The following is a 14,333-nucleotide window of genomic DNA, read 5'->3' on the forward strand; positions in this document are numbered from 1 at the left end:
CTGTATGATTAGCTCCCTTCTGCTATGCATTTGCTCTGTATTGCGATGGTCGTGATCCTTTCTCCAAGAATTTGCTGGCAATACCTACGTCTACTCAAATTACAAGTGATTTAAATGGTTTCTTTAATGCTCACTACTGACAAAACAGCTAAATCAGATCCAGAGCATGCAATGTTTGCAGAATTTATTGTCTAGAGACGTCTTGCTTTTCAGGGCCCCAGTTCTGTTTGCTTTTCATCCTGAAGGAGGACTAAACCTCCACTCCAAATGGGAAAGAAATGTTTTGAACCACATCTGGTATAAATGATGCCAAGTGATGTTACTGTTGGGAGATTCTGGCTGCTCTGGAATTTGCTTGCCAGCTGAGAGGATGCAGCAGTGCTGTGGGGTTGTGCAGTATTCTGTCTGCTTGTGATCAGAACTCTGCATGGTTACACATAGATACGGTTTACAGTGTTGTATATGTCTATGAGGGTGACGTTTTCAAACAGTCTGCCTGTTGCTTTGCAAATCAAAAGAAAGGGTTTTAGCACAGAAATATTTCATGAACAAAATTGCAAACACCATATTAAGGAATCGTTCTAGATGTATGCGTGTTACTTAATGTAAAGACCAGTCAAACCACGGTTAGTTCAAGATGCTCGGTAGCTATTTTTGTGTAACCTATTTAACCTGGTTAAAATGTTTATGCAGGGGGAGAGGAGTGGATTAAGACTTATGAGTTCAATGGAATATGTAACCGGTATATCCCCATATCAACTCCCCGTCATTCACAATTATGTGATACCAGTGCCACCTCCCCCGCTGCAAAAAGGAGAGAAGAGCGTAAGTGCAGTCAGAAATGGGATGCGCAGAGGCAGACGATTTTGTCCCACCACTGCACCAAATGGCTTGGAGCAACTTTCAACAAAAGTAAGTTATCTCTGTCTACTTCTCAGTTTATGTATAGATATATTACTTTCCTCACTGATGTATTCGCCTAATGCTGAAAGATGTGTATACCTAGTTTGCACAAAGATTCACTGAATTTTTGAAAGAAAGAAAATTTATAACTATTAAAATACATAACTGCCACCCATTTCTCTATATACTAAAACATTTGATGTTTTTCATCAGTTGGGGGAAAAAACCGTGCTTGAACAGAAAAGACATAGCAACTCTTGTTTAAAGCCTTCCATCTTAGTCAATCTGATCCTGTCTCTGACCATATCTAGTACCAGAACTTCAGAGGGATATATGAAATGCCTTGATGTATGAAAACTTAATCTGTTACACTATAGCTCCAGCCAGTTTTGACTCCTGTAAAGGAAATGATAGGAACCCAGGAATGGGAGGGACGGTATGGCTCATTAAACCTGGTCCCTGCAATTTTGGGCAATTCAATGCAATGGATTTTCAGTCCAAAATATTTTCCTGCCCTTCTGCATGTTACAAAACACCTTCCAATTTAAGCAGCTCAAGGCCTGTCTTAAAAGACTGGAAGCCTCAAGTGTATGCCACACATACATGATCTTTGTGTTCATCTTTTGTTAGAATTGGAAGCTGAATGCATTTTTTGTGTATTTCCTACTGCAGAATTCTGGAGGATTCCCTAAGCCCTCGTTACGCAGCAACGCATTTGTTACCATGGTCTTTCTAGGGAAAAGTGTGCATTTATCTCACGATGACGTTGATTACAGAGATGAAATCAAAGTCTATCAGCAGCATTGTGGAGGAGAAAACCTTTGTGTCTACAAAGGCAAGCTATTGGAAGGAGGTAAGGATAAAGAGTCAAAGGCTTCATACCACCGGTATCAATACAGGCTGGGGGATGAAGAGATTGAGAGCAGCCCTGCAGAGAAGGACTTGGGGGTACTGGTGAACAAAAAGCTGGACATGAGCCAAAAATGTGTGCTTGCAGCCCAGAAGGCCAACCATATCCTGGGCTGCTTCAAAAGCAGTGTGGCCAGCAGATCGAGGGAGGTGATTCTGCCCCTCTGCTCTGCTCTGGTGAGACCCCACCCAGAGTGCTGCATCCAGCTCTGGAGCCCTCAGCACAGGAAGGACATGGAACTGTTGGAGCAGGTCCAGAGGAGGACCACAAAAATGATCAAGGGCTGGAGCACCTCTCCTACAAGGACTGGCTGAGAGAGTTGGGGTTGTTCAGCCTGGAGAAGAGAAGGCTGCGGGAGATCTTATTGCTGCCTTCCAGTACTTAAAGGGGGACTATAGGAAAGATGGGGGCAACCTCTTTAGCAAGGCCTGTTGTGACAGGGCAAGGGTGGTGGTTTTAAACTAAAGGAGGGTAGATTTAGACTGGATATAAGGAAAAACTTTTTTACTATGAGGGTTGTGAAACACTGGCACAGGTTGCCCAGAGAGGTGGTCAATGCCCCATCCCTAGAAACATTCAAGGTCAGGTTGGACGGGGCTCTGAGCAACCTGATCTAGTTGAGGATGTCCCTGCTCGCTGCAGAGGGGTTGGACTAGTTGGACTAAAGGTCCCTTTCAACCTAAACCATTCTGTGATTCCATGATATTGATTCTGGCAACATTTTTTTTTTTTTGCTAAAATGTTGATGTGATATCAAAATTATTTCAGCTGAGCTCAGTCAAGATATATGCATCCAGGTTTTTTTGTACCATCTGCCTCCCCACTAAATCTGGATCTACTGTTTCATGACTGAAAGTGAGGTTACAATTACTTCTGCAAATTACGGTAGAATGAATTTAGAGAACTGATTTAACAAGCTATTGTAGCTTAGATTAATTTTGTATAGGTTATATGCAATAGGGTAATAAAGTAGTTGTATTGGTAAACTGTGCTTAAATAGGGGCTATCTGTTTCTGACTTGCTATAATATATCAGTGCATGTTGCTTATTATTCTAGAAGGAAAAGTACATCGTGGAAGCCCAGTTCCCATCCATTGTGTGTGATTCAATCACACCAGTAATAGGCAAATTGTGTTCTGGGAAATTGGGAAGAAGAAATTTCTGGGAGATTTTCACTTATGTCGAAGAGTGATTCCACAGATCATCCCGCTCATTCCAGCTTGGAGAACCCACTGTGTTTGTGTTTGCATTTTCACTGGATATGGGAAGATGGTGCAGAGATCCCTGCACTTCAGCCTGTCCCCTGAGGCTATGGGTGCACTCAGTGGGCCCACAGATATGGTTAGGAGCAGCTAGTTTTCTAGTTTGTTGCAGCTGTGTCCCAGCTGTGTGGAAGGTGTTCTTTATGTGTGGTCCTGTTGTCCTGATCCCCATTCACACCTATTAGGGAACCTGCTGGACTACAGTGTGGCTTCCTCCCTGCTGATACATGCTCAGTTTACTTTGGAAGGACACTATGACTTGTGCATAAAGGGAGTACAACCCATTCTCCCCCACCACATGGAGCTGGGTAGCAGTCTCAGTGCCCTTAAGGCCTGGGTGCCGAACAATGCCCTTGCAGAGTAGCCTGCAATGGCTCCAGAAACAGCTGCTCAGTGTTGCTCTGAGTATGGCTGCATTAGTGCAGGCCCAGAGCCACTAATGTTGCAGATCACCGGAGCCTGGTTGCCCTCTGTGAGGTGCTGCACTGAGGACGGTGTTCATTACACTGCAGGAGCTCTAACTTACTGCTGCACTGCACTGTGCAGACAGACACCAGGAATCCTAAACTTTCTGTTCACTCCTGTAAGGCAAGTGGCAGAGTTAATTTTTTTTTTGGGATGAGAGGCTCTGGTCTCTGTTCTCCTGTAGCAGTGAGTGGCCAAACTGATGATGGATCCACTTGTCATGGGTGTGTCCAGCTTGGCACTCCTGGGTTGGAAAGAGACAAGGCTGTTGTGTGGGGAGGAGGCAGAGTTTTACGAACTAATTAATACAGCTGAGAACCAAAGTACCTGACCTAGAGGCCTGGGTGCTTTGGTGGTGATGTAAGATGAGATAAAACAATTGCAATATGCTGACAGTAAAGCATAACCTTTTCCTTTGAATCCTTTCCTTTGTGTGATTACAGAGACCTTTCAGTTCATCTCAAAGAGGCACCATGGTTTCCCGTTCAGCCTCACCTTTTTTCTCAATGGGATGCAAGTGGACAGGTTGAGCTGTTGCTGTGAGTACAAACATCAGAAGCGTTCCAGGCTGGGAGGCAGACATGGATACTTTGGGTTTCTCAATGTGGAGGGAGCATCTCCTTGCTACAGGTATGGAGATGAAAACACTTCACTCATAAGGACTTAGCAGCCCACTTTTTAAAGAGTTTATCACTCGTTTCCTCTTTTTTAATCTTTCTGGCACCCCACAGCTCTGTACAACCTTGTCTGTTTCTCAGCGCCCCTTGAAATGTGCAGAATTGAACTTAACCCTCAGGGTCCCACATCCAAGGATGCCATCAAAGTCAGCTACTTTTGTGCTGCCTCATCAGCCACTCTGTAATACGCACAGCAGAGGACAATGTTTGCACTGGATCAGTCAGCTTGTCAGGAGGCAGTCAGCACTTCCTCAACAGCTGAGTATGGAGGGATAGGTGTGGGGTGGTATTAATATGCTGCTTGCACGTTTCTAGTGGAAGTGATAGTGAAATAAATATCAAGAGTTAACTGCTGCTGAGTTAACTGTAGTTTTCAGGGTTTTCTTTGTAGTTGTGAGAACAAGATAATTTATTTTTAAATAGCTCTGCCTCTAAGGTGGGATTCTGCTGTAATACCCCTGGCTGCAGAATAAGACAGTATTGAATGTTAGCCATGTTTCAGACAAGAAAGCTGTGCAGAAGATTCTTGGTTTTAGGCAAAAGTCAATGCTGTGATCAACAGCTATGATTTTGCCAAGAAGCTTTAATTTTAATGAAGTCTTCCTTTTGTGTGATTGTTAAGTCATGCCAGACAAGTAAAATTCTGCACAAATGGATAATTTTAAAACTTTTTAGTTCTTTTCCTAAGTAATTTTCAAAAGAGCAGCAAGCAGTTGGAAGAAGAGAACCTCCACAAAGCTATACTCAATTTTTTAGACAAGGACTGTATTCTAAGAAAGAAAAAACCTACTTTATTGTACCATATTTTATCTGCTCCAATATTGAACATGATTTATGTAAATGTAGTACTTAGTATGCTCAAAGTAGTGAAAAGCACCTGAATTCAGAAGGGATATAGTGGCTATAGAGTTTAGCAAATGCCCAAATCCCACATTTTGTGTGATTTCTAGAAAATTTTGAAGTGAATTTTCTGAATTAATTTAATCTCAAGAAACTGGTTAATTTCTTCCTGAGTTGCCCCCACCTTCTGTCCACCTTCCCCTTATATTCTTAGTGATATCTGTTTTCCTGTCTCTTGTCAGTCCAGCCAACCTTATCTGGTAACTAAAACACATCTGTATTAACCAGATTCTCCCCATAAATCACAACTATTTTCACGTCTCCTTTAGGTCAAATGCAGTTCTGTTTGTTTCCTGTTTTGAGTATGATACTATATCCACACATTAAATACCCACTCTGATTCTCAGTAAAGATTCCAGTTGATTTTCCCTGTTGGGTTAAGGCTTTGGTTCACAAAGAGGTGATGCTGCAGACACTTCTACACCAATGCTGCGCAGAGGGTTTTTTGCTGGCCCATGTCCAGCATTTCTGTACAGTAAAAGTGCTTCAATATCTGAAAGGTCCCTGAAAAAAATACCACGAACAAATAATGAAAAGGTAGGACTCTTTTCAGAAATTGTCACATTCACATTTTATGCTTGACAACTAAAGGATTTCTAGAGTGAATGACTGTAGGATATTTCACCGTAGTTTGTAAACAGCTGGAATGTGAGGGGAATTGCAATCAAGCCTTACATAAAAAAAGCAGTTCTGGTGGAGGAAAAGTTTTTAAGACATAGTTGTCTGTGAAGAAAATATGGTTTTCCAGAGAGACTTGTGATTGGCTAAAGTGAAAGTTCCAGTTTCAATTTCATCCTCTGCTTGCGGATTTGAATCAACGTACTACATACAGCAAAATGTCCTGACACTCACTGGTGGTGTAGGGTGGCTTTTCATGTCTGCAGTTAATGTTAAACAAGAGCAGGAACTCTGGTCTCTTACATGAGCCTCCTAACCATAACACAGAGAAGCTGTCACTCCCTTTTATACAAGAGGAGCAGTCTCAACAAGTCATTCAAAATGCTTTGTTTTCCATCTGTTTGTATTTCTGTTAGGTAGGAAAAACAGAACAGAAACTGAAAATAATTCAATTTTAATCTCCCTTTCCCCACGGTTATTAGACCCAGCATACAAACTAAAAAAAAAAAAAAAAGAGTCTTATCCACAAAACCTGAGTTATCACTTTACTGGATGTTACAGCAGGATCTGGATCAAGCACACCTCTGACTTGGAGCTTGTCTGCCTTTCTCAGTGATTATATTCTTGCATATCATGCTTGGTGTAGCTTGAAATTAATGGAAAATTTTTATTTTGATCTGCTTATACTTCAGTTGTCACCTTTAAGTGCAGACAGTGTTCCTCCTTCAAGGAGGAACAGCATCTGTGTTTGTGGAGCACTTGAGGATTTTAGGGTGCTTCTCCAAGTAAGTCATAATCAATAACCTTGTTGACTGAGTGGCAGTACAGAGGCAGATAGGTACCTGATTTTACTGCCGATAACGAGCTAAATAGCTCACTGTGTCTGCTACCCTTCCATTGTTCACAGAAAGAAAAATGTGATACTTTCCAATTCTCCTTGGTTTTTATAGGTGCATTATTGCAATGGGTCTGGACAAAAAGCCATCCCCTCCCAAGAGAAAGATGGAGGGCCATGAGGAAAAGCGTGTGGGTTCCTGGAGAGATGGAGCGCACAGTGAGCCAAGTAAAAGCAGCGTTGAGCAGAAATCAAGGAAAGATTCAGTGTTAGTCATCTTACCAGGTCATGAAGCGAGTGTGGAAACTATTGAGGACAAAATGGAGACTGGACAGGAGTACACAAAAGAAGAAAGGAAAATAATACCTGATTGCAAGAGTGAAGATAGTCAGGAGGACACTGGTAAAAACGGTACAGTATTCCAAAACACAAGCAGGGGATGAAAAAAGGGAGAGGATGATTCTAGAGAAGGTATGGGATTGTGGGCCTACAACTTCGCCAGGAACATCCTCTCTTAGGACACCTCAAGTGTGAGAAATGTGGTAATGCCTGTGACTGGTCAATAAAATAAGTGGGGCTACTTTTGGCCAAGTGAGAGGATGAGGGGGTTTTGCAAGAGCCAAGAAAGTGAGTAAGAAAGGTCTGAGAGGCTGAAACAGGAGCCTGAGGCAGGTGGGAAAGCAGGAGGAAAGTGAGGCACAGTGCAGGGACAACAGTGAAGAGGAATGGCAGCAGGTGGAGGACAAGTAGAGCAGAAGGAAGAAATGGGACTGGGTGTGGGTAGGGAGACAGTCAGTAGGAGTTGAGCTCCTAAGGGAAACAGGACATCAGCACAACGTGAATGGTGAGAAGATGGTGGCCATAGGGGCGGGAGGTAGAAAAGCCTCCTGCTGCCTGGTGCAAGATGGATGGGCAGGAGGGACAAACTGTGAAGGTGGGGAGGCTGAATGCTGGGTGCAGAAGGGGAGGGAAGATGGGAAGAACACATAGCAGCAAAATGTCAGCAACATTTAGTGCCAGGTGAACTATTTTGTTCTTTTCTCCTGTCTGTTCCCAGTGGGAGCACAATGCTTTGTTCACCAAAGGCTCTTTCTGGTCCTTTCTCCACCACACTGCCCCATGCACCACTTACCTGAGACACCTGCCCAAACCTCCAGTTTTCTCGCTTGTCTGAGCATTTGTCCCCTGTGCTCCAGGCCTACCACCTCACCTCTCTTGCCTTCTGTGCTCCAGCCCTGCTGGGGCTATTTTTCTTGCCCTTTATGGAATGCTCCCATTGCCAGTTGGGTTGACCTTGCCCCTTTTGCTTGAGTCCCATCTCATTTCCATTGACAGAGATTTAAAAAGGAAGACTGGAGAGAGGCTGCCATTGCTGTAAGTTTGCCCAAGGGGTGTTTCTTGTGGCAGACAAAGACAATATTTGTTATACAAAAATGATGCGTGGCAGCTCCAACTACATGCTCAGAATGTGCCATTTCCCCAGTGCCACCTAAGGCCAATCCCTGTTGCCATCAGGCTGCTTACAGCTCTGCCTGCCCCTACAGGAAAAGACAGCGAGCTCAGCCTATGCATTCACTCACTCCTTATTATAAAACATTTTCAGAATAAGTCAAATTAGAGAGAGAACTACTTCCTATTCCTATTTTTACTTTCATAATTCTGCAGTGCTACTGCTCAGCTTTCTCGTTATTCCCTGTGGATGTGTATTTGTGATTAATCGAGCCTTTTTCCTTCCAGGAGGTGGGCACCTTTCTGACAGTTACCTAAGGAGGCCTCACTTCCAACAATGCAGTTAGAATCTCAATTGATTTTTAATACAGAAAGTAAATCTCCTTATCCCCTTAATTCTCATTGTCTGGGCAATTGTTTATTTGCCTAATTGGTTCTGCATCAGATACTCTTCATTTCTGTCTTTGACATTCTGTCACTTCAGTACTTTAGAAGCACTGATGGAAAGAAAAAGAGGTGAGCAATAAAATCTGAAAGGTGAGAAACTTTGGCCACGAGAGACAGCTGGTGTGTCAGCAGTGACAGCTCTCCTTCACAATTTAGGTTTGTTGCCTCTCTGCTGCATGTGCAGTGAGCTAGTGGTAGCAGTGGAATTACTGAATTTTAAATGGAAATCACTAACATCACTGTGCGTGCTGGTGCCTGGGATTTTAAATAGAGCAGCCTTGGCTAGAAAGGGAAGGAGTCTTCAATGCATATGCATGAAGACAGTCTTTAGCTATAGATCTGAGCAAAGTTATCTATGAAATGTTACAACTTGTCAGGCTAGTAGCCTGGGATGAAATCCAGACCGTGTTGATGTAAGAATGGTAATTCTGCTGTAAGCTTTATTTGTACTGGGAATTCACCAGGGACCTGAATGAGCATGTTAGAACAGTGTGATAACAGAACATTCCTCTGCAGCACCCTTTGGCTGGATCTAATTAATTCATTTAGTTTGTAAGCCACTTCTTTGCTAATTAGCCACGTCAATCCACATTTATCTTACTTTGTGCTACAATATAGTACCTTTCTCCAGCTTTCTCAATTGCTTGTATTTTTTTTTTTATCACAAGTTTTTCAGTTGAGGGAGGGGATTGTCCCGCTCTGCTCTGCGCTGGTGCAGCCTCACCTTGAGTGCTGTGTGCAGTTTTGGGCACCACAGCACATTAAGGTTATAAAGCTACTAGAAAGTGTCCAGAGGAGGGCCATGAAGGTGGTGAAGGGTTTAGAGGAGAAACTGTACGAGGAGCAGCTAAAGTCACTTGGTTTGTTCCGCCTGGAGAAGAGGAGGCCGAGGGCAGACCTCATCACGGCCTGCAGCTTCCTCACAAGGGGAGGAGGAGGGGCAGGCGCTGACCTCTTCTCTCTGGTCACCAATGACAGGACCCGAGGGAACGGCAGGAAGATGTGCCAGGGGAGGTTTAGGTTGGATATTAGGAAAAGGTTCTTCACCCAGAGGGTGGTGGAGCTCTGGAACAGGCGCCTCAGGGAGGCAGTCACAGCACCAAGCCTGACAATATTCAAGAAGCGTTTGGATAACGCCCTCAGACACAGGGTGTGAATTTGGAGTTGTCCTGTGCAGGGACAGGAGTTGGACTTGATGATCCTTGTGGGTCCCTTCCAACTCAGGGCATTCTATGATTCTATGATTCTCTAATGAAACCATCTTGCATTTTATTTGAGTTTGCCCAGCTCTTAATTTTTATAGTAATTTCAGTGGTTAATGATTGTTTTGTTTTCAATGTATTAATCATACTTGATGCATCATTCAGTAGCTTTATTGCATTTTTGCTACTCTATCTAGGAAGAACATGATGCTTTTTTATGACAACGTGCTCTTATCATTCCTATCTGTGGTCTTAGATTCTCTCATGGCTTTAAAGACTGAGCAAATGCAAAGGCAAAAGGAGATTAATGAAGTTAACCTCTGTATGCTTAAAAGAACTTTATTAATTGTGAATTCTGTTTCCTGTCTCACAGTATGATTCTTTTATTTTAGAGTATGATGAAGATTTTGAAGCAGGTGAAGAAGTTAATGAAGAGGGACAGACTGGTGATCAAATGAATGGAATGTCAAAGTCATCCTCAGATGATAAAAACCATAATTTAAACTATGAAAAGGAGAGTAAAAACTCATCACAGGAGGCACTGCAGGCCTCTGACAGTGAGAAAAATGAAAGTGATGGATATTCTGACAGTGACTCAGAGGATGATAAACAAGGTTAGTTTTTTTTGTAATGAGGCTTAGAGAAGTTCACCTGGTGCACGTTTTACATTTTGCACGTGTCTAGTATGTATGTTGAGTCTGCATAGGAAAAACCATGCAATTCCTACTGAATTGGTAAAATATAGTTATTTTATCTGTTCTTATTAATTCTACCATCTGTTACTGAAATACAGCCAAACCCACTGGCAATGTAGCATGTGCCAGCTCACAGCAGACATTGCTGAACTATTTAGTTGCAGAAATGGAGATGGAGCCAGTCAGCAAATTAGCTCTAAGTACTTGGGGCAGATCAGCACTTCATGTCAGTGGTCACCAACATCCGAGAACCTGCTTACACCGATCACTTACACCTGCTAAAGATACACACTTTTATCTGAGAAGTCACCATGAAACCCAGCATATCACCTTGTATTTTAGAAGTGCTGTCTTTAATGACCCTAAATAATCAGAACCTCAGCTTTGTCCTCTGGAACATCACTGGCTCTGTCCTGGCTCAGGGAGGAAACGCTGTCAGTTCAGCTGTCCATTCTACTTACAGTGGTTAGGCAGTTTGTGAGGGTCCTTGCTGAAGCCTGACTGTGAATGAGTAAGAGTCTGGGTCAATTGGATAGGCTGTGATTCTTGATCCAAGTGTAGGTACAAAAGTGTGCAGTGAAGTGTCCAAGACCATTATTATTATTCATTCAGAAAGATTAAACTGTTCTGGAATAAATTTTTGTAGAATAAGTAGCGTTTTCTGTCATTCAGGTTTTTTTGTAGAAGTACTTTTAGTGTCTAGTGTTTAACAATTGGCCTTCATGCAGTCCAAGCCGTATATCTTCATAAATAATCCCACAGAAAACTTGCAGGAAATTTCTCATTTCTTAGACAAACAATAGAATTCCGTCCATCGTGGTGAATAAGCCAAAAGTGAAGTGCCTCTTCCTTCTGGCAGCTTTGTTTCTAACATTTCTCCTGTATGGCTTTGTTAGATCCTGGGCTGACTTATGTGTCTCTTGCTTGTCATAATATACCAAGATTTCTCCATTTTCTGCTGTTTAAAAAAAATGTATATTCCTCACATTTGACAGTCCTATTGTGCAAACTATTTCTTAAGTTAAATGGAAACATTACTTTCACATTTGTATTTCTAGGTGAATTAAACAAAGGTAATACAGCTGTTTGTGAAAAGGTTGCAGCTGCAAGAAAGATCCAGTCTTTTTATAGAAAGTATAAAATACAACAGAAACTCAAATCAGGTTTGAAACGTCTTTGCTTATAAAATCATTGCAGCGATCAAAAAGAATCTTAGTTTTTGTTTTCTTATGATAATCAGAAATAGCTTGTGATTCATGAGTAATCAGTACAATTAAACATTCTTTTCTGCTTATTAGTGTATGGCATTATGAACTTTTTTGTGACTTTAATCAGCTGCTTCTTAAGCTCTAGCAGTGTGTGATGATCAAGGGAAAGTGAGTGGATGCATATGTGTGCATAGGTGGAAAGAAACAGGTTAACTGTAAGGGCCTTTCATGGCTACCTATGCATTAAGGCCTTTGTTAAGGGCCACTTTTATTCACCTTTGTTTGTACTGGGATGTAATACTGCTGCATGCACCAGAACTGACAAATTCAATATAAATTTTTCTATGATGAGGAGAAAAAGCTGTTTGGAAGGCACCAAGTCTTGAAATATGGACATTTAACATCAGCAACTAATAGTGTAAAACAGCTAGTCATCTGGGCGGGGGCCCCTTCCTGATCAGCTGGCAGGCACTGCTAATGTTTTTCAATTTGTATTTGCCATGGCTTGCTTTGTTCTCCTTTACTGCAGTAGCTCAGGACATGCGGTTAAAGCATTTACATTCTCTGTGGTTTAAATAAGACAGGTTTAATCTTCTTTCATAGCAGCCTGATCTGCTGCTTCTATCTTTTACATCAGCGCACCAACAGAGTGTTTGTCAATTATTACTTGCATCTCATTTGACAATCAGCAGTGGTGATGCACTGAGCAGCATTGCCTCTGTGAAAATGAGGGAAGCTGTTTTCAAAGATGCTTCTTGAGAAGCTCATGACTTGGAGCCAGTTTTCCCTTTGGCCCACGTGAGCTGTGACTTCTTAACCTTTTCTCCATGATTTTGGAGAAAGGAGGCGAGGAAGCTGGCTTTACTACATTTTCCCTGTTCTGTTTGCTGAGGATGTAAGGAAGAGATGGGTTCAAATTCTAGTTTTTCAATTCGAGTTCTGATTTAACATTTGGTGTTTTAGTGAAAGGAGTGGTTACCCAAATATTGGATGGGGACTTAAAGGGGCTTTTAGAAGTCTATTTAAGTACAATAAATAATGGAAGAGGCACAGATTAGGAGCTAGGGATAGTGGTGGAGAAGCCTTTTTCATGATTGTTGATTATACTGTGAATGCGTCTGTTCTGTGCTCCGAGCTCTGTTTGCTCCCTGTAGGTGTAAATGACTGTCAACAAGAGGAGCAGTGCTTGCAACATTTATCTTCTCAGGGCAGGAAGCCTGAAGGAGTTCTGCAGTCCTTACTTAGCACTAGTAAACAGTAGACTGTAACATTAGATAAGGATGTTTTAAGGTTAGTGTAACTTTGGGTGACATTTCAGATCATTGGAATTTTGGATTTCTAGGGACTTTGCATTTAAGTTTGAAGGTTGGGATGGTCTTTTTGTTCTGATGTAGTGACTAATCTTCAGAGAGATTTCTACGCTTGGAGTGACAGAAGCATTCAGAAACCTGTTGGTATCTACTCCTTTGTGCTTGCACAGAATGTGTTTACAAACAGTAAACCAGTGCAGGGCATTTCCTTCTGCATGAATAGGAAATTTGTTGTAGGAAGAGTTTGTCATCTCCTGAATGTCTATTTACTGTTTATCTGATGACATTGGAGTCCTCATCTAGTTTTATCCAGATTTGTTTCTAATCCTTTAAAGAAAATGATAACTTTTTTGAATTGTTTATGTTAACCACTCTAGGCATTGATACACTGAACACAAAATGCCTGTGATTTTTTATTCCTGTTTGCTATTTGTGGATTTTTGATATTTTCCCCTTTGTATTGAAATCTTTCTACTTTTTTCCCCCCCACATGAACAGAGGAGGTGGAGAGAAGGGATAAAAAAGTTGTGGGCTTTTCCCAACTGAGGTGTAATAAAAATAAGAATTCATAGGTAATTTAGAGGACAAGAAGAGCTTTCTGTTTGAATGAAGGACCCTTACTCTCTGAAAATAGTCTGTGTGGAAATATTTCAAGCATCTTTAGTAGCAACTACTAGTTCCATTTTTTAGGAGATTATTAAAGTGCCTGATAGGTCTAAACAATGGAAGATTTTTCTGGATATTAATTATTAAAAAGATTTTTCTTTAATTTAATTCCATTGGTTTTAGTTTTGCCTTTTTGCACATCCTTAAGCAGTTTTTTTCCCTTCTTTTGTGTTTATGTTTACGAATTCTCCAAGACACCATATCCCCTGCCTGAGTCACTGTTTTCCCAAATCCTGCATAGTTTTTCTTTTATAACTGAATCCATATACCTCTTTAATATCCACCTCTTTTTCGCTTACCTGAATTGCCACTTCCCTAATGTATCTAGCTGTGAAAAGAGATCTAGAAATTAATGTATAGTCTCAGCGGAAATGTCTGTAAATGAACCCCCTTCCTCAGCTCCTTGAATTTTCCAATGGTGGAGGAGTGGTACTCTGAGTGGGATTCTTTAAACTGTAGTTGTACAATTTCTTTGTTCAACGTGTTTTTCTGAACATGCTGTTCTGCATGGGTTACAGCTCTGGCATATGGATGGCACCTGAGCGCAAGCCACAGTTAGAGAAGGAATTCTCCCTCTTCTCCCTTCCACGAGGGCCTAACCTTTGTGAAATTCTGTGACGATATATTTTTCCATATTGAATGCAAGGTCGCGCTGAGGTGTGAAGTTCAATGCTCCATAGTGCACCTTGCAGAGTCTGGTATTGGTTACAGGGCTAGCACAAATAGGTTGTTACTACATTAGCAATTTAGTCCACAAGATGAGTTCATTTTAGGTGCAGATTTGTT

At 41.8% G+C, this 14,333-nt stretch overlaps 1 protein-coding gene across 1 annotated transcript in view; it reads left to right on the top strand.

The window, feature by feature from the left end:
• Nucleotides 1-14,333, top strand: part of ERICH3 (glutamate rich 3) — a 44,708-nt gene that overhangs the window by 15,549 nt on the left and 14,826 nt on the right. Inside the window, exons 8-13 of the mRNA XM_064455776.1 lie at nt 694-912; nt 1,576-1,756; nt 3,984-4,170; nt 6,686-6,981; nt 10,061-10,282; nt 11,422-11,526. Of these exons, the coding sequence (XP_064311846.1) occupies nt 694-912; nt 1,576-1,756; nt 3,984-4,170; nt 6,686-6,981; nt 10,061-10,282; nt 11,422-11,526 (1,210 nt within the window). The remainder of the gene's footprint in view (nt 1-693; nt 913-1,575; nt 1,757-3,983; nt 4,171-6,685; nt 6,982-10,060; nt 10,283-11,421; nt 11,527-14,333) is intronic.

This window comes from Phalacrocorax carbo, chromosome 6 (genome assembly GCF_963921805.1).
Source record: "Phalacrocorax carbo chromosome 6, bPhaCar2.1, whole genome shotgun sequence".
NCBI lineage: Eukaryota > Metazoa > Chordata > Aves > Suliformes > Phalacrocoracidae > Phalacrocorax > Phalacrocorax carbo.